Raw genomic sequence first — 19,593 nt, forward strand, 5'->3', positions numbered from 1 at the left:
GGGAGGGTCTCAGTCTCTCCCCTGAATTCTACACTGTTGAAGAATCTTCCCTTTTCATCTGGTTGCTAAATCTGGAGAAAGCAATGTAGATGTTTTCAACGTTCACCACCCTACTCCCTCTATGAAGGATGCCCAGTTGCCCATATGGGATGGCATCAGGAAAAGGACAGGAACCCACAGGATCCAGGTCCAGATCCTGAGGCCAGTTTCCTCCTCCTTCCTTCACTCTCTTCCAGCCTCTTCTCCCTCCTCCCATCTCTGCTATGGGAGTTTTGGAAAATTCAGCCAGGCAAAGGTTGGGATGGAACATTCCAGGAACCGGAAAGTGAGTTAAAGGCACAGATATGGAAAACAGCATGGTTTGGGAGATCTGGTTCCTGGACTGCTAAGAGGGGATGAGCTCGGCGGCTAATAGGATAGGCCACGGCGAATCTCCCAGCATGGCACGCACTGCACGAAGAGCAGAAGAGCTGGGGTGGATCGAGGTCAAGATTAGAGACTCAGGAGCGAAAGAGGGAGGCTTAAGGAGCCAAGCTGAGTATCCAGGACTGGGGTGATGGGCGCGGTTCTGTCAGGCAGCAGAACGAAGACTTAGTCCCACCCCTGACTGAAGGAGGACTGGCCCAGCCCGCTCTGCTGCTGGAACCTATCCTCCTTCCCCCGTGCCTTGGCGACCCTGGTTCAAGACCACCTCTGAATCACTGATGACTTGTTCAGGCATGAAGGGTCAGAGCTGGAGATCACTCGGAAGGTTGGGGAGAAGACTGGAGAAAGATGACTTTCCCTAAATCTGTGTGCCTCCCCCTTTCCTCCCCCGTCAGCCCCGCCTTGGTAGCACCTTCTTGATCCCCTTATCTCTAAGGCGCTCAGGGAAATGCCGCCCCGCAGAAGTCGTCTGGGAAATGCTGCTCTGACCGCCGGGAACCATGAGCCCTGCAACTCCGGTAAGGGAAGTTTTTTTGGGATATAAGGGCCAGAGCCGGGTGGGCCCTTCCCCAAAAGGGAATGGATCAGGAGCCTTTTAGACCCTGGCAACCCCTGATCCGGTGTCAGCTGCTATGTGGGTGGGGATTTGAGGCTGAGTTATTCAAGGAAATGATCCTGGATGGGGCAGACCTAGGAGATAGAGAAACACGCTTCCTTACCCACTTGGGAGTTGGGCCGCTCCAACTCTCCAATCTTTTTTTTTTTTTTTTTTTTTTTTTTTTTTTTTTGAGTTGGGATCTTGCCATATTTCGCAGACTGATCTTAAATTTGTGAGCTTAAGCCATTCTTCTGCCCCAGTCTCCTGAGGAGGTGGAACTACAGGCATGTGCTACTGTCTGTCCAGGGCTTTCCAGTCCTTTTTTTTTTTTTTTTTGGGGGGGGGAGGGTGGGTACCAGGGATTGAACTCAGGGACACTCAACCATTGAGCCACATCCCCAGCCCTATTTTTGTATTTTATTCAGAGACAGGGTCTCACTGAGTTGCTTAGCACCTCACCATTGCTGAGGCTGGCTTTGAACTCTTGATCCTCCTGCCTCAGCCTCTGGAGCTGCTGGGATTATAGGCCTGCACCACCGTGCCCGGCTCCAAACCATTTTTTTATTTATTTTATTTTTTTGTGGTGCTGGGGATTGAACCCAGGGTCTTGTGCATGTGAGGCGAGCACTCTACCAACTGAGCTATATCCCCAGCCCTCCAATCCATTTTTGACTGTGCTCTAGATGAACTTTTCCTTTGCAACCCATTTATCATACCACTTAAACCCTCAACTGGAAACTTTCTCAAGCTGCAGTCACTGTACCATAACATCCAAGCTCTTAGCCTGCCATCCAAGGCTTTTATGTTATATTCTAGCCAACCCTGCAGCTTTATCACCTACTCTCCATGCTACTCTCCATGACCATCCCCCTTCTATTTTCTTTCTTTTAAATTTTTTTTATTTTTACAGATTGCATTTTGATTCATTGTACACAAATGGAGTACAACTTTTCATTTCTATGGTTGTACACAATGTAGATTCACACCATTCATGTAATCATACATATACACAGGGTAATACTGTCTGTTTCATTCCACTATCTTTCCATCCCCCGCCCCCACCCACCCCATTTTCCTCTACACCATCCAAAGTTCCTTCATTCTTCTCTTGCCCCCCGCCACCCGCCTTGTTATATATCGTCATATACTTATCAGAGAAAACGTTTGGCCTTCGGTTTTTTTGGCTTGGCCTATTTCACTTAGCATGTTATTTTCCAAACTTCATCCATTTACCAGCAAATGCCATAATTTTACTCTTCTTTATGACTGAGTAATATTCCTTGAACTTTTTTGAGGAGGGGAGAGTGCTGGTGATTGAACCCAGGGGCACTTAACCACTGAGCCACATCCCCAACTCTTTTTATTTTTCACTTTTAGACAGGGTTTTTCTAAGTTGCTGAGGGCCTCCACTAAATGGCTGAGGCTGATTTTGAACTTGTGATCTTACTGCCTCAGCCTCCTGAGTTGCTGGGATTACAGGCATGTGCCACAGCGCCTGGCCACCCTTAAACTTTTTGACTAGAGCTTATATGGACTCATGAGTAGTAAAGTTACTAATCATCCCTTGGAGACCTTGCAACCTCCTCTGGGAAGCCTTCTCTAACCTCTTGGTCAAAGACTGACTCTTCTTTCTCCTTGTTAAATTACATCTTTGCTTTAACTGTGTGTTTACATTTAGTCTCCCCAGGAGACTAGAAACTAGGAGTGGAGGGGAAGGACATGTCAGAGGCTGCCCTGGAGCCCAGTGCCATGCCTGGTATGAACCAAGCTTCAAAAAAACCATGCAAGCCAGGCATGGTGGGGAATACCTGTAATCCTAGCAGCTCTGGAGGCTAAGGCAGGAGGATCACAAGATCAAAGCCAGCCTCAGCAACTTAGTGAGGCCCTAGGCAACTTAAGGAGACCCTGTCTCAGAATAAAAATATAAATAAAAAGGGCTGGGGATGTGGCTCAGTGGTTAATTACCCCTGGATTTCCCCAGTACCAAAAACAAACACAAACAAAAAACCATGTAAAACTGGGAGTCTGGTTTCTCTTTGAAACTTTCTTTTTTTTTTTTTATTTTAGAAAATTAGTTTACAGATTAAAAAAAAATTTAAGGTATACTTTTAAACTCAGTTCTTTATGTGGCTTTGGTGGAGGTGATGGGGTAGCACCTGAAGGTCTAAATTAGAGTAGGGGTGTTCACTTCTGTGGGACTAAGGAAATCAATTCCTGCCTCCCTCCCTTGCTGTGAATAGTACCTTTGTGCAGTGACGGAGCTTCACGTACAACTTGGGAAGCACATACGTGTCAAAGACACTGGCTTTGGAAATAACCCCTGATAGGTGAGGCTTCTGCAATGTTTCTAATGACATTTTTATTTATTTTTTTTAGAACTGAGTCTTGCTGTGTTGCCCAGGCTGCCCTGGAAGTCCTTGGCTCATACAGTTCTCATGCCTCAACCTCCCACGTAGTTGAGACTCTAGGTGCACACGGGGCACTTGCTCTATGGAATTTTGTTTTTTTTTCCTTTTTTTTTTTGATAACTAGGGATTGGATCTGGGAGTGTTTAACCACTGGGCCACACCCCAACCCTTTTTTATATTTTATTTAGAGACAGGGTCTCACTATGTTGCTTAGGGCTTCACTAAATTGGTGAGGCTGGCTTTGAACTTGAGATCCTCCTGCTTCAGCTTCCCAAGCCCCTGGAATTATAGGTGTGAGCCTGGCCTCTGCAGAACTTTTTCATGGCCTTGTCCTTGGGCATTCATAGGGTACAGTTGACGCAGCCATCCTTCTTAATAGCCTTGCACTCAGACACACATAGGGTGTTCATGCAGTGAATTTTGTGGTGTAATGGGGATGGGATTGGGGATTGAACCCAGGCCTCACTCATGGTAAGCAAGCAGTCTACCACTAAGCGATTCCCAGCTCTTCTTTTTATTTTGGGTGGGGAGACCGTGGGGTGAGGAGATACCAGAGATTGAACTCAGAGGCACTCGACCACTGAGCCATATTCCCAGCCCTATTTTGTATTTTATTCAGAGACAGGGTTTCACTGAGTTGCTTAGCACTTCACCATTGCTGAGGCTGGCTTTGAATTTGCAATCTATCTTGCCTCAGCCTCCCAAGCAGCTGGGATTACAGGTGTACGCCAGGAACCCAGCTCGAGCGAATTTTTTTTTCCAAAGGCTATGATTTCTTTTTAAAATTTTTTTCTTAGTTATAGATGGACACAATACCTTTGTTTTATTTATTTATTTTCATGTGGTGCTGAGGATCGAACCCAGTGCCTCATACATGCTAGGCAAGTGAGCTATCATTGAGCTACAACCCCAACCCTTCAAGCCAAATTCTTAAGAAAAATTATTTTAGTTGGGCACATTTGCACACACCTGTAATCCCAGAAACTTGGGAGGCTAAGGCAGGAGGATCACAACTTTGAGGCCAGCCTCAGCAACTCTGTGAGATCCTGTCTCAAGAATAAAAAAGGGCTTAGTGATCAAGTGCTCCTGGTTCCTGCGTTCAGTCCCCAGTACCAAAAAAAAAAAAAAAAAAGGATATTTTATAGTAATGACTGATGTTATAGCTCAGTGGTACAGTGTGTGGCTAGCATGTTGAATGCCTTGGGTTCGATCCCCAGCACTGAAAAAAATATACATGTTTGGGCTTGGGCTGGGGATATAGCTCAGTTGGTAGAGTGTTTGCCTCACAAGCACAAGACCCTGGGTTCAATCCCCAGCACCGGAAAAAAAAAAATATATATATATATATATTAGTAAAAAAAATGTGTATATATATATATATATATATATATTAGTAAAATAAACTGGACATGGTGGCTCACACCTAGGTACTTCGGAGGTTGAGGCAGGGGAATCACTGGAGACCAGACTGGGCAACATAGCGTGTCCCCTAAAAAAAAAAAAAAAGAAAAAGAAAATAGCCCGGGGTCAGTAATGGCCTGCCACTCATGAGAGCATCTCCTGCCCCTCTGCAGAGTTGCAAACTACAAGTCCCAGAATGCCTCGGTCATCTCTTCGCGCCACGCCCCCTCCTGGGGGTGGGGCGGGTCTGGCGGGCGGGGCCCCAGGGCCGCTGGGCCCAGGGCGAAGCCTGGGAGTGAAATGCCCCAGGCTCTGAGGCGCACAAAGCGCAGGCGCAGCGGGTTGGGTGGCAGCTGCAACGAGTAGCGCTGGTTTTGGCAGCAGCATCCACAACAGGTGTAGACAGGTGGGTGCATCAAGGGGGGCTGGAGAGGGAGTTTGCACCTGGTCTCTTAATCTGTGTCAGCTTGGAGAGGGGAGGGAACCGTATGAGGAAAAGAGACCTGGCCAGGTCTTCCATCCCAGGTGTGTCAACCCGTGTTACGCAGCAACAGGTGTGAGCAGGTGGGGGCGGGGCAGACGCACCTGCTCACAAATAAGTCGCCATTAGGAATAGAGGGCACCTGGCTTCTAGTCCAAGTTCTGTCACATACGTGGATTAAGTCATTTGCTGCCTCTTTGTTCATCTGAAAATACGAGTAAAAATCCCCATCTAACAGAGTTACAGTGGGGACACAGTGAGGTAGTAGTCTGCAGTGGCTCCCAGACTTTGCTGTGCAGTGGAATCACTTCAGGATCTTTAAAGACTAGCAGTGTTTGCCTCCTCCACAAATTATAATTAACTCTCATGGGGCATGACTTGAACATTGCATGTTTTCAAACTCCTACTGGTTTAATGGTGAAAAGCCAGCACTGCTGGGTGTGGATCCTGGCTTCAGTGCTTACTAACCAACGGGATCTGTGCAAGTGACTGGACCTCTCCAGGCCCCAGTTTCCTCATATCTAAAGTGGGAATAATAGCCAGGATGGCTAAGAGGCTTAAATGAGATAATAGGTGAAAGCCGAGAGGTACACCTGGCACACGGGACTCCATCAGTCATAGCTGCTGTTCAAGTATTATTTTATGCACTTTGTAAGTGGGCTCCAGTGGGGTCCAACAGCAAGGGAGACTTTTCTTACTATGAAATTTCCTCATTCATTGCCATGACTCTGATGTTCCGTGCTGCTAGCATTTCAGAATCCCATTTTCTAACATTTTATAAGTTTTAAGAGTTCCTCACTCCAGCTCCTACCTACTTCATAGACATACTTCTACCTGCTTTGTGACACAGTTTCATAGAATTGAGGCTGGCCCAGAAAGCCCAGGAAAAGGAACTTGGCAAAGGATCTGTAGTTGAGACTGGAATTCAGGCTCCTGATCCCTACCCCCACCTCTGCCAACCACATCACAGCTGGTGGTGGCCCTGCTGGCCCTACCAGGACAGACAGTGCTCTCATTCTCTAGCTGGAGTAGAGAATGGGGAGGAGATGGAGGCCGCCTGGCCTTTGTTTGTTTACTGCCTTAAATGTTCCCTGAGTGGCTCCCCAGGGAGGACAGGGCTGGGGGTTTCTTCCAGGAGTCTGGTTCTACTGATGAGGACTGTGTGCCTGGACTCCTTTGACAGGTCCCACCTGACTCCATCCTGGAAAGTCCTTTTGAAGAAATGGCCCTGGTGAGGGGCGGCTGGCTGTGGAGACAGAGTGAGTGATTCTGAGCCAGCCCTTTCTCTATCCTGCTTCTTGGCCTGGGGCAGGGGTGAGGGAAGCAGTATGTTAGGCCAGCAACAGTGAACCCTCCCAGGAAATCAGTTCTCTCCCCTCCTTTGTCCATGCTCTTCTCCCTGCCCAATGTCCTTCCTATTCCTGTCTGCTTGGCAAACTTCTGATTAATCTTCAAGATCCAGCCAGGTGTCCCCTTCTTTGAAGAGCCTTCTCTACTTTTCCTCTAACCCTCACCTTGCCACTGTGGCATCAAGCTGCCTCAGAGGCCCCCTTCCTAGTTCCTGCGTTGAGTTATAATGTAACTGTCTTTACCTGTGTGTGTCCCAGTCCCCCACTCCATACTGGCTCTAGAGTGTGAGCTTCTCAGGACACAGACTGGGTTTGAAACTCTGTGTGTCCTCAGGAGCCCAATCCAAGACTGGACACAGAACAAGTCTCAGAACAAAATGAGAAACATCTCCTTTGAAATCCATAAAGCTCTGAGAAACCCTCTTATGTCTTTGTTCTTTCCAGTTATGATTCCAGTTGCAAAATGTCTGAGGTTATAGTGGTCTTAGGCTTTCAGACCTGCTTTTGACTGGATTTAGGATCTGAACAAGAGCTATCCTGGGAACCCCTGGGTCCAGGACCACCCCCACCCATGCCCCTGGCCCATTCAATTTGGCAAACTCTAAACACAAGTCTAGCTAGTTCTAGGATCTGTGTGGGTAGCTGTGCCCATCTCCCCCCAACGTCCCAGTCTGGTAGAGGAGGCAGACATGACACAATGACTGTCATACAAGCTAAGGTAAGAGATAAGAGAGAGGCTCAGAATAAGGAGAGGTCTTTATCCTTGAAGATACAGGGGTTGGCCTTGTGGATCTGTAAACAATGGATCTGGTCATTCACTTCCTGTTCAACATTTTCTGAGCCTCTACGGTATGTCGGGTCAGTGGGAAAAAGGTTTTGAGCAAGACAGAAAGGGACCCTGTGCCCATTTCAGGGATAGATATACAAGAAAGGGGTGAAGGGGATTAACCTACTGAGGGCTAGGTCTGAGGGGACTCTGGGAGCCCATCTGGGGCTCTTGCCCCCAGCAGGCTCTGGGATTAGTTCGCTTGGTGGGTCTGGAATATCACACAGGCTCCATCCTCCGCCGCTGGAAGCGGAACTGGTTTGCTCTGTGGCTGGATGGGACACTGGGTTACTACCACGATGAGACAGCGCAGGATGAGGAAGACCGTGTGCTCATCCAGTTCAATGTTCGTGACATAAAGGTCGGCCAAGAGTGTCACGGTGAGTAGAAGCCTTCCTCTATGACATTGTGACCAGGGGCAGGGTCCTTCCACTGTGTCTGAGAAGACTAGCAATTGGAAAACCTCTTCGCAGCTTTCAGAGAGCTTCCGCTGACACTGCTTCTGGGTCTTTTTCAACTCCACTTCAGTTAGGTGTGAATGAAGAAATTACTGCTTTGTCAAATTTTCTACTCTGCTAGTTGCAGAGGCAAGTCAGACACAGGAGCTAGATGAAGACAAAATAAGGAGACTCGGAGAAGTTAAGTGACTGGCTCATCTAATCTCCAAATTCTTCAACCAAGGTTCAGGCCACAGTTATAACAGAAAACTGGGAGATGTACCTAGGGAGGCTGGTAATGTGGGACCATTGAAAGGGTTTGAAAAGTACAGCAGAATCCTCAAAATGTGTGGGATCAGAGGAGGTTAGCAAAGACCAGTCAGTTCCTGTTCTTGTTCCTGGTTTCAGCGGGGATCTGGGACCTATACTCATGGAAAGTCCACCTATGTATGTCTACTTCCAGATATACAGCCCCCAGAGGGCCGGAGTCGGGACGGCCTGCTGACTGTGAACCTGCGGGAGGGCTCCCGCCTGCACCTATGCGCAGAGACCCGGGATGATGCCATGTGAGTGGCTCCTGAGAGAGAATGCAGTAGAATCTTGGGGAATGCAACCAGACACCCCCTTCTCCTTGGGCCTTCCAGTTCCCTGGCAGTAGGAAGAGGCGACTGAAACCAGTAAGGTTGTGTCATGGGCAGAGGGAATTCAAATGACCCCCGGTGATTGGTATGCTACAGTGAGCTCCTCATGTGGTCTATGATGAGCTCAGTGTGTGCAGGCAGAGGTGTGCACAGCTGCCTCAGGTGCATGGTCCCTCGGCATTCAGAATGTATGTAGTAGCTTCTGAGGGGAGTCCTCACCTGGGGGGGGATATAAAAGAGGAGACAAACCCAATGGCATCCTAAAAGGAACCTTCCCTCCCACTCCCATCTGAGTAGATGCCCCCACAGGGGCACTGAGATCTCGGGGGTAGGCCCAGACCTGCCTGTGGAGGCAACAGGCTATGGCCCAGGCAAGGGGACCCCAAGGTCAAATGCATATCCACACTGAGAGCCTGGAGGTGACCTCAGGCACCACCAGCTACTCCCTCACATTCCTTCCCTTCTCCCCTCTGGCTGAGGGGCTTGGCCTTTGCACTGGGGGAGAGTGAAGTGATGGGTGTGCGGGAGTTGGGGAAGCCGAGCTCCAGGCACACAGCACAGAGCCGCCTTGTCCACCCCTGCCAGGTGCCATGGCAACCAACAAAGGCCCAATTGTCTGGTGTCCATTGGGCATTCCCAAGGGTCAGAGCTCTGGGGAGCTGTGTTTGTAGGATTGCTATGTGGAGGTGGGCCGCAGCTAGAGCACTGGCGCAGGCATGTCAGAATCAAATGTAAACCATCCCCCTAAGCCCAATGGTCCACTGTACTGATGGAAAAACGGGATGGAAATTGAGGGGAGGGGACTGTGGAGTAAGAGTGAATTAGCCTAATTTAGGGTCCGTGCAGGGGCAGAGGAGGGTCACTCTTGTCTACCTGAGGGAGTCAGAAGGATCTTCTTTTAATGAGACTGGGGTTTGAGAGTGAGTTAGAGAGGAAGAGTCTAGGATGTGAAGGTCTGAACCCCCTTCTTCCAAACTCTCACCTCATGGTCTGGTGGGGTTTGCTTTGCAGAGCATGGAAGACAGCACTGCTGGAGGCGAACTCCACTCCGGTGAGCCCCATTCTCTCTCCCTCCTTCCCAGTGCCGTGTGCCATAGAATCATGGGTGATTCAGATTCGGTCTCCACCTGTCAGCAGTTCTCAATCTAGTGCTCATATGCCTGGGCAGACTCAGATTCCCTGAGTCCCATGTGGAAAAAGAGGAAGGACAGCCAGCTGGTGCTCAGAGGCAAGAGGGAGAAAGCCTCCATGAAGACTTGGAGGGAAGTGGCATATAAACTAGGGGAAAGGAACTTTTATCGAGCAACTATTATGTTCCAGGTGTGGTGCAGGTATAATTCCAAATACAATAGTCCTTTGAAGCCAAACTTGCTACCTGGGATTATTGTTTCTGCAGATAATAAGACTGAGGTTCATTCATCCATACAATAAATGTTTACTGAGTTCCTACTGTGTTCCAGGTGCTGTGACAAGTTCCTACTATGTTCCAGGTACTCAGCTCAGAAGTGAGTTGAGGGGATGTAGGGCTGTCCTCCTGGACTCAGTCTAGTGAGGGGTCAGATGTGAAACAACGGATTAATTAGTTAATGATTCCATTGCAATTGTGGTAACTGCTCTGACAGAGACATGCAGCATTCAACTCTTTGGTGGCCTGATCCAGGTGGGAATTCAGATAAGGATTAAGCTGAGACCTGAAGGATAAACAGAAACTGACCAGGTAAACGGGATGGGGATGTAGTGAAGGGAACAGCTTTCCAGATAGATGGATCAGCTGTGCAAAGGCCTGAGAGGGATTAAGATAATTGCAGGTTGAGCAACAGAAGGAAAATGGCTGGAGTGGCTGGAGCTCTGGAGGGGGTGGTTGGGAAGGAGAGTTGGCAGGGCCAGGCTTTATGGGCAGTGTTAAGGATGCTGGTTTCTTATAAGAGCATCCAGGAAGCCATTGGAAGTTTTTAAACAAAGGGATGGCATGTTTAGATCAGAGCTACATTTCCAGCCTGTTTTATTTCTTGAGACAGGGTCTCACTGAGTTGCTGAGGTTGGCCTTGAACTTGTGATCTTCCTGCCTTAGCCTCCTGAGTGGCTGGGGTTACATGTGTGCACTCCCATGCATGGCCAGACTTGGATTTTTTTTTTTTTTTTTTAATACTGTGGATTTAACCAAGGGGCAATTTACCACTGAGTCACATCCCCAGTCTCCCCTTTAAAAAAAAAATTCTTTGAGAATAAAGATAAAAACAAAAATTCTCAATAAAAAAAGAATCTCAATAAAATAATTGTCTCCCAAACCGCTGGGATTGCAGGTGTGCACCATTGCACCTGGCCAGACTTGGATTCTTAATAAGAATCTGATTGGTAGTTAGGGAATGAATTGTAGTGTGGATGCCTGGGGACCAGCTAGGAGTCCAGGACAGTGTTCAGGCAATGGTTCTGGATCGAGGCCTTGCTGGCAGGGACAGGCTGATAATTACAGGACATATTTAGGAAATGCAGTCAAAAGAGCTTAGTGACTGATGGAGGTGTGGGTTTAAAGAGCTGCCAAGGCCCAGCATGATCTCTGACCCTACCTGCCAGACTCCAGAATCTATGCTTGCTCCTTCTATTTGTGGCATAATGGAGCCTGCTGTTATCTAGAGAGACAGTCCACTGGGAAAGAGCAAAGGATCTGGGATGTATGTAGAAACCCTCTTGGGGGCCAGGCATCATACTGAGCACCTGAATACATCATTTCATCCTCTCACAGCCTGGGAGAAGCTGAGGGTTGATGATCAATTGCATTTTACAGGTAGGGAAGCTGAGTCCAGAGATGGGAAGTGTCATGTCCAAAGTCCGAGTCTTAAGTCAGCAAAGAGCCTGTGTTTCCAGAAGAGGCCATCATCTGCAGAAAGAGTTACCAGAGCAGAGGCAGGGATGTGTGTGCATGTGTGCATATGCACGTGGCTGATGGCCCAGAGTCTGGCCTGGCAGGATGGTTTAGCATGGAGGCAATGACATGGGAGGAAATTACTTCTGAGGTTATGAGGGCCAGGTCACAAAGGACCTCAAAGTCCAGTTGGAGAAACTGGACTTTTCCCGAGGATCGTGGGAGCAATAAGGGGCATTATGTAGGGAGAGCCATGATTAGGCTTTGGGGGACAGACTCAGGCTTCCAGGATCGGAGGAAGCTAGGAGTGAGGACACTGAAACAGTGGTCCACAGGGAGCAGGAACCCAGGTCAGGCTCACAGGGCTCTGAGCTCCAAAGCCCTCTTGAGTAGGGCTACTTAGTTCCATTGAAGGTGAGGGATGACCGTTCTGCACTCTGACTCTATGAAGCTGCTTTGTCCCTTCTCTAGCTGTCCATCCTCCTGCTGCTCTGCTGACCACTTCTCTCTGCCCCACCCTGGATCCTACTTCACTTTGCCCCACATGCACACATCACTCTGGACCCAGGGCTCAGAGGAGGTGTGTGTTTGTGTCAGTGTCTTTATACTTGTGTCTGCTTGTTTGTGTGCCTTCATGTCTGTGGACTTTTTCTGTCCTTGTGCTTATGCAGGAGTGACCTGTGCTTTGTCCCTCCACATGCTACAGGTTCATGCCCACTCTGGAGCAAGACTCCAGGAGGAGTCCCTCACCTGGATGTACCAGGGAACACAGAGCCTGGGGACAGAAACTGCCAGGGGCAAGACTGGGGTGGTGGTGGTGAGGGGGCCAGGTAGATGGGAAGACAGCTGAGAGCTGAGCTGCCCTCTCCTTCCTGGAGACTGGGAGTCCCAGATGCATGAAGAGGTAAAGGTGGGCTAGAAAGAGAGTGCTGGCATTTCCTCACTGTGTAACTTTGGCAGTCACCATCCCTTTCTGTGCCTCCCCTTACCATGGGCTGAAGAGGTAGGGCCTGCTAAGAGCTCTGAGTCTCTCCAGGAATAGAGGGCCTCTGACGCCTTTGTCCCTCCCCCTTCTTGGGTTTCTGTGGCTTGAGCAGGCCCCAGCTGGAGCCCCCGTCCCACTCAGGAGCCGCCGGGTTTGCCCCAAGGTCAGGTGTGTGACCCGATCGTGGAATCCTTGTAAGGTTGAGAGGCGGATCTGGGTAAGTGCTGGTTAGCCCTCCCTGCCTCCATTCTAGCCACCAGGATGAGCCTCTCCAAAACGGTCCCAGTCACCGCCCTTCCCTGCTCATGAACATTCACTCAACACCAACCACAACCCTGTTTTTAAGGCTTGTAGAACTGACTAGTCTCACCTGCTACCTCCCCTCAACCTGGGCTCCACCGCTTTGCTGTACCCCGGCCACTCCCACTTTCTCCTTCTCCAGCACCACACATGCCATTCTCTCTGCCACCAAGACCCTTAGCTTCCTCGTTCACCTGCTAACTGGTGCTCATCCTTGAAGGCCCACCTCAGATGCTGCCACCTCCTCAGCGAGGTGTGCTTAGTGATGTGGACAGCTATTCTTACCATTCCTAGTACATGAGGGTCTAGCAGAAGTAGGTCTCAGAATACTCATGGAAAGAGTGAAAGAAGGAAGGAAGGAGTGAGAAGCCTCAGTATGGCATTACTACCACCTATTATAGTTTAGTCCAGGTCTGCCTCTCCTCTCCCTAATGTTTCTTGGAATCAGGATTTGGGCTTGAACCCCTCTGTCCCCAGTGCTCAGTACGGGGCCTAGCCAGCATGGGGTAGGTGGCAGTGGGGCTTGAGTTAGTGTTTGTAGTTTTATAGTTGACTGTGAACTCTTCTTGCTCAGTGGTGCTCAATGAGGCTGTGTGTTAGAATTGCTTAGGGACTTAAAACAACAACAAATATTAAAATCTTACCTCTGGATGCTCTGATTTCATAAGTCTGGGGTGAGGCCTGGGAAATCTGTGGTATTTATTGATTTATTTTTATTTTTTGCAGTGCTGGGGATCAACCCAGGGCCTTAGCCATGCTAGGCAAGCACTTTACCACTGAGTTACACCCCTAGCCTCAGGAGTGAATTTTTTAAAACTATAGTTTTATGGGCTAAAGTGCTCACCTAGCATGGACAAGGCCCTGGGTCAATCCCCAGCAAAACACACACACACACACACCACAGATTGTTCCTGGTGATTTGGGCGTGCATAACCTCTGAGCCTAGAAGCACCTGGGCCATCTGGTTGCCTAATACATGTGGTTCTGCTGCATTCTCACAGTTCCTTGGGAGTGGGCAGTGTGGAAAAGACTTTACAGATGAGGAAGCTGAGGCTCTGAGGGTTACTTAATTTGATCAGCGTTACTCAATTCATCAATGCCTGGAACTTCTAGACCTCCTTCCCTTTTTTGGAGGTTTCCAGGTGATTGAACCCAGACGCTCATGAATACTAGGCAAGTGACCTGCCACTGAGTCACATCTACAGCCTTTACATTTTATTTTGAGAAAGGGTCTCACTAAGTTGCTCAGTCTGGACTCCAACTTGCAATCCTACCTCAGCCTCCTGGGTAGCTGGGATTGCAGGTGTGCACCACTGCACCTGCCTCTAGCTCATTATTCTGAGGCATTCCCCATGCCTGACCTAGGGTACAAGTTTGTTTAAAGTGGCAATGCCTAAAAAATAGGATTTAAAGAACTGTAAGCTAAACCTAAGTATGAAAGTTTATCTGAGGGGCTGGGGTTATGGCTCAGCGGTAGAGCGCTCAACTAGTGCATGTGAGGGGCTGGGTTCGGTCCTCAGCACCACATGAAAATAAATAAAAATAAAGGTGTCCAGCTACAACTAACAAAAAAATAAAAAAGTTTATCTGAGAAAAGGGAGTTATTTGTGTGTGGCCCTGACAGATCAACTCTTCCCTGCCTACAGAAGTGGTGGGGCCTCCAGAAGAGGAAGAGAATCAGAGATCAAGTCTTCAGGTTGCCTATTGCCAAATGATCTACATGAGTTTACTTCTGGGCCTCCCAGACCTGGAGGGTAGAAACAGGTGCCCCAGAGGGATATGAGGTGGTGTTTTCCACCCTCTTCAGGGCCTCACAAGGCCACTGGCTCACTGCAACTGCAGGGTAGGTGGAAACTTTGGATTTCAGTTTCTCAAACAGTAAAATTGGATCTGCATGCTTAAATCCCACCAGCCCCTTTTGGGCATGAAGCCCAGATCCTGACCACCCCAACCAGAAAGCCCTTGAGGGAACAGGACAAGCAGTTATTTGAGCCCAAGGACCTAAGCATTGCTTGTCTGAGTCTCCTGCATCCAGTGACCATTTGTTCTTCCTAACTTAAACCCCAATTCAGAGTTGGGTGACCTTAGTTCCAGTCTGTATTTCATTCACTTGAGCTAAGGTCATTAAACATTTGTTAGGCACCTATCATATTCTTGAATAGAACCTGAGGGGTCTCCAAGTCTTCTTCTGAGAGGGACCAACACAGGGACAGGAACAAGGTTTTATCATTGACCAGCTGTGAGAGAGAGAGAAGTCCAAGAGCTATGTGGGTGTCTAAATGAGATCCAACAGAACCTGTGGTTCAAGGAGAACAGTACCTGAGTTGAATCTGAAATGCAAATTAGGAGGTTGAAAGAGAAAAAGTGAGAAGGCATCTTTATCAGAGGGAAATGGTGTGGAAACTTGAGATCAGAAGGTGTGCTTGGAGAAGTCTTCCTCTTTACAACCAAACTTCTTAAAATGTCAAAACACATTGATTCCTTCCCTCTTCTCTCAACTATTCTTTGACCCTTGGTAGCCTGGCTTCTTTTCCCCAAACATTTTTTTTTTTTTTTTAAAGTAAAGTAACAATTTATTTTTGAAACAGAAAGGAAGCAGAGCTCCCACAAGGGAGAGGTCCTGAGTAGGTTGGCCAAAAGGTGTTTTTTCAAGGTCACTCACAACTTCCAAGTTTCTAAAACCAATGACTTATTCTTTTGACATTGGTCAAGAGGATGGACAGGAGAGCATATTTAGAAGATCAAATCATGAGACCGAGTGGCTGATGTGACAAGCAGGACAAGTGTGTGAAGACAAGGGTGTCAACCTAATTGCTTTGATTGAGTGCATGGTGATGGCATTTTTAGAGAAAAACATTTGTGAGGAGAGGAACAGGTTTGGTGGATGGTGAAACACTGCAGTCAACCCAAGTTAATGGACTTTGAGACACCTTGACTTCTAAGGGGAGTTGGACCATTTAGCTGTGAAGCCCAATGAGAAAGAGGCATAGGGAGAAAGGGGGTTAAGAGGAAGTATCCAGGAAAGAAGGGGAGAAGGGAACCCTGTCCCTTCCCCATGTCTGCTCCCCCTTGCACTGGGAACTTCCATTTAACCCAGAATTTATTGGTTCCTGTGCTAGGCCCTGCTGGTGACACAAATTAATGAGTTCTTGCTCACAGGTAGCTCACATTTGGAGTGCAGGTAGAAAAGGCCAAGAGAAATGAAAAGGAGAGGCACAAGCAAAGTCCATAGTGAATTCACGAAGAAAGACTTCTTTCTGAGACCAGGAGGGCTTTCTGGAGTGGGTGGCTTTTGAACTAGGTTTTGAAGGGTTGGGGTCTCGGGGAGCAAAGAGTACATTCTACAGAGAACACTGACCATTCTCTGAACCTCAGTCCCTAGCTCTGTAGTACCACAGAGATAATAATACCCACCTTAAGGATTAGAGGTGGTAACACTGGTGAACACCTCTCTCAGGGCCTGGTACACAGTAGATGCTCGATAACAGTTACTTTGGTTACCTCCCATTCCTACCCTTCCTTTTCTTCTTTTTCTCCCCAACACCTCTTTATTTCCTGCCTGGGACTTGGCCATATTCCCCACCCTATGACTAGGGGAGAAGAGAAATCAATTGGGTTTTAACTGAGACCATTATACACTTACAAGCAAAGTCTGCCTTTGCTACCTATGAAAGGAAGTTGGGAGCCATAGAAAATTTTCTCGAGCAAGGTAGGAGAGACCAGGGTGAGAAAAGGCATCACTGGGAGCTGGATATAAGGGCTGAATTTTTAGAAGACAAAAGACCATGGACTTTGTGGGGAGGTGGGACCTTTCCAGGAGCTCGCTGGTGCCTGGGGGCCCATTTTAAACTTGGGGCGGGGGCAAGAGGGTTGGGGATCAAACCCAGACCAGGAAGTTCCTGGGCAGTTGACCTGGCTGGACTCTCTAGGTACGCGTCTACAGCCCATACCAGGACTACTACGAGGTGGTGCCCCCCAACGCGCACGAGGCCACATACGTCCGCAGCTACTATGGGCCGCCCTACGCAGGTAAGTCTCCCCTCACCCTTTAACCCCAGCCCCTTCACTGTACCCGCACCCGCGGCCTGCCTCGGTCCAACGCCAGGTCCCGCCCACGCCTCATCGGCGGTCAGGACCACACTTCACCCTTTTAGTGTTCACAGATTTTCCCAGGCAGGACCCTCCGCAAATTCCTTGCAGCCCGAGACTTAGAAATAGTGCTGGATGCTCCAGAGCTGGCCCCCAGGCTTCTCCAGTCTCGCTCCTACTCAGCTTGGTTGCCCAGCAATCTTTCCTGAGGTCGTAGCGGGCCCTGGTGGCTAACTTGGGAACCGTAGCCTCCTTGCCGCTCCAAGGTCTGGACTGCGAACGCCCAGTCAGGTGCAGTGTGGTGGTGGTTAGAGATTCGCCCCGCCCTGGCCCCACGGTTCCCGCACGTCCGTGGCAGACCCGGAAGGGAAGCCGTAATGTGGATCCCTCACCTCGTCAAGGTCTCAGTTTCTTCGACTGGGGAGTATGGGTTCAGTGCCTTAATATTGGATTGGGCTGGAGTCACGCAGAAAAGGAATGGAGATGACTGGTTTCTCCTCCGAAGTCCCTGATGTTCACTGGCTGTCTCCGCAGGCCCTGGTGTGACGCACGTGATAGTGCGGGAGGATCCCTGCTACAGTGCGGGTGCCCCGCTGGCCATGGGCATGCTCGCGGGAGCCGCCACCGGCGCCGCACTCGGCTCACTCATGTGGTCGCCCTGTTGGTTCTGAGCTCTCGTACTGCAGCGCTGGACCCTGCAACTAGACGCTAAACCCCTTTTCCTCCTGGACCCCCCACCCTCCACTCTCCACCCTCCAAGCGCTGTCCCATTTTAGTCCTTTCCTCTCCAGTACCCCTTTCTGGGCTTGGACCATCCCTCCCACTCTTTATCCTCACCCCACGCCCGCCCATCGGAAGAAGTTATCATCTTGGCCACAGACATGGTTCGAAATCCTCACCATCTACTTCTAGACACCCTAGAAATCCCTTATAGACACATACGAATATATTTTAACCATACGAAGAGAGTATATATAACTTTCATCAGGCTTCAAGTTCTCCAGGTGCTGGAGAGAGAACGCGTGTTGAGCTCTCTGCTCCCTCTAGGGGCAGCTCCAGGCTAGTGGGAAAACAGGAGTAAACAGTTGTGCTGAAGTTGCAGTTATCTGTCTTTTGACAAATGTAGGGGCGGGGAGCAAAGCAGGTAGGTTGGGAGTAATGTTGCTGACAAGTTTAGAGCCCTGGATGTCATGGCATGTCCAGAGAATTAAAGGGGAGATCAGTTGGGCTAGGTCAGATCATAATGGGCTTACAGGGTAAGGAGCTTGCTAGATAAATGGGAGATGTGAGCTTTTTAATGGAATGAAGTTTCATGATTGCACCTATCATGAATATTTTGCCTGTACTGTTAGTACTGACATACCCTTACCCAAAATACTTCCTGAGTTCAGCTCCATTCTACCATCTTCCTGGGTTCCCTGTTCCCCATGACAACTGAGTTGCACCTGGGGGCTCCTGGTTGGGGGCCAGGTGAGCTCTGCTTGGGAGCTCCAGCCTTAGGAAGTTGCCTCCATTAGGAAATGCCTTTCTGATTCCAGGAGCTCTGTCTACTGCTGTGACTGTCCCCATCTCAGGCTTTGTCTCTTCTTTCACTCTGGGGGAGATGGTAGTGTTTCCCTCTGGGACCTGACAAACCTTTGTACCATCCTGGGACGACCCCCATGTGCCTGCCTGCAGGTGGCCCAGCAGTCTCCCCATTTAGTTCCCTTCCAGTCTCTTCCTCCATCCAGTCCCAACTGCCAGTAGAAATGCCAGCTAGCATCCATGCCCAGTAGCCAGAGTAGCTCACTAATGTTCCCTGTAGATGGGGGCTCCATTGGCTCAGCTGCAGAGACTAATAAAGATGTGATTGGCTCTGGAACTGGCTCTGGCTTGTTTTGTTCTCCCAGGAGTCTGTTTTCCTGGGACATCTCCATGTGGGACAGCTCCGTGACCCAGCATCTACCAGTGCTTTCTTTTGTATAATGAGAAGAGTTTGGATTCTGAGGTCAGGTGGAACTGGTGACAATATCTTAGCTAAACAATTTGGGGCAAGTCACTTGACCTTTCTAAACATTGCTTCGCCTACCCAAGTTGGCCATCCCTGAGGGCTCAAGAGGAGAGGCTGCCAGGGTCTCTGTTATCTGAGGTGAGGCATGTGCCATGGCTGGCCCTGCCTGCTAGTTCTCAAAGGCTTGTGTTGTTTGGGTCTTTTCCAGTGAGAACCTTCCTTCTAGAGTTGAATCAACTCTCCTCTCCACCCCCCACCCCCATACTAGGGACTGAACCCAGCTACATCCCTAGTCCTTTTATCTTTTCAGACAGGGTCTCACTAAGTTGCCCAGGCTGGCCTCAAACTTGTCATTCTCCTGTCTCAGCCTCCTAAGTAGCTGGGATTACAAGCATGTGTCACCATCCCTGACAAATCAATTGTTTTTATAGAAACCAGGTGACCAGGGAAGAAAGCAACCATCAGGCCTCTTGAAGCTGCAAGTGACAGAAAACTCCTATTCAAACTGATTTAAGTCAAAGAAGAAAAAACATCAGACACATAAGACATAAATCAAAGACCATGGGTTCAAACAGTATCACTCCGACTTCGCATTGCATCCATCTTTACATCCACTGGGCTGGTACATTTGAAGGCTGCAGTAGTGTGGAGTCTAGCAGCTCCCAACTATGATGCTCCTGGGTTCAAGATCAGTCAAAAGAATTTCTGTTCTTTTTTGGGGGTGCTGGGATGCACTACCACTGAGTTACATCCCCAGTTCATTTTATTTTATTTATTTATTTATTTTTGGGTGCTGGGG

At 49.0% G+C, this 19,593-nt stretch overlaps 1 protein-coding gene across 2 annotated transcripts; it reads left to right on the plus strand.

Moving 5' to 3' along the window:
• Nucleotides 1-5,094: 5,094 nt before the first annotated feature.
• On the plus strand, nucleotides 5,095-18,659 carry Plekhb1 (pleckstrin homology domain containing B1). Of its 2 annotated transcripts, XM_047518550.1 has the most exons (8): nucleotides 5,095-5,239; nucleotides 6,498-6,573; nucleotides 7,717-7,869; nucleotides 8,390-8,492; nucleotides 9,579-9,618; nucleotides 12,528-12,632; nucleotides 16,645-16,744; nucleotides 17,339-18,659. In XM_047518550.1, the coding sequence occupies exons 2-8, from the start codon at nucleotides 6,537-6,539 to the stop codon at nucleotides 17,473-17,475; spliced, it is 675 nt and encodes a 224-aa protein (XP_047374506.1). In that variant the 5' UTR covers nucleotides 5,095-5,239; nucleotides 6,498-6,536; the 3' UTR covers nucleotides 17,476-18,659. The 2 variants fall into 2 exon arrangements, with proteins under 2 accessions (XP_047374506.1, XP_047374507.1); XM_047518551.1 differs by lacking the exon at nucleotides 12,528-12,632.
• Nucleotides 18,660-19,593: the final 934 nt, after the last annotated feature.

The sequence above is a fragment of the Sciurus carolinensis genome, chromosome 11 (assembly GCF_902686445.1).
Source record: "Sciurus carolinensis chromosome 11, mSciCar1.2, whole genome shotgun sequence".
In the NCBI taxonomy this organism is placed as follows: Eukaryota; Metazoa; Chordata; class Mammalia; order Rodentia; family Sciuridae; genus Sciurus; species Sciurus carolinensis.

Excerpts from the sequence above, each read along its gene's own strand:
- Plekhb1 (XM_047518550.1), top strand. The coding sequence starts at position 6,537 with ATGGCCCTGGTGAGGGGCGGCTGGCTGTGGAGACAGA. Across the intron at positions 8,493-9,578 it reads GAGACCCGGGATGATGCCAT|AGCATGGAAGACAGCACTGC; the intron begins GTGAGTGGCTCC and ends TTTGCTTTGCAG. Across the intron at positions 9,619-12,527 it reads TGGAGGCGAACTCCACTCCG|GCCCCAGCTGGAGCCCCCGT; the intron begins GTGAGCCCCATT and ends TGGCTTGAGCAG.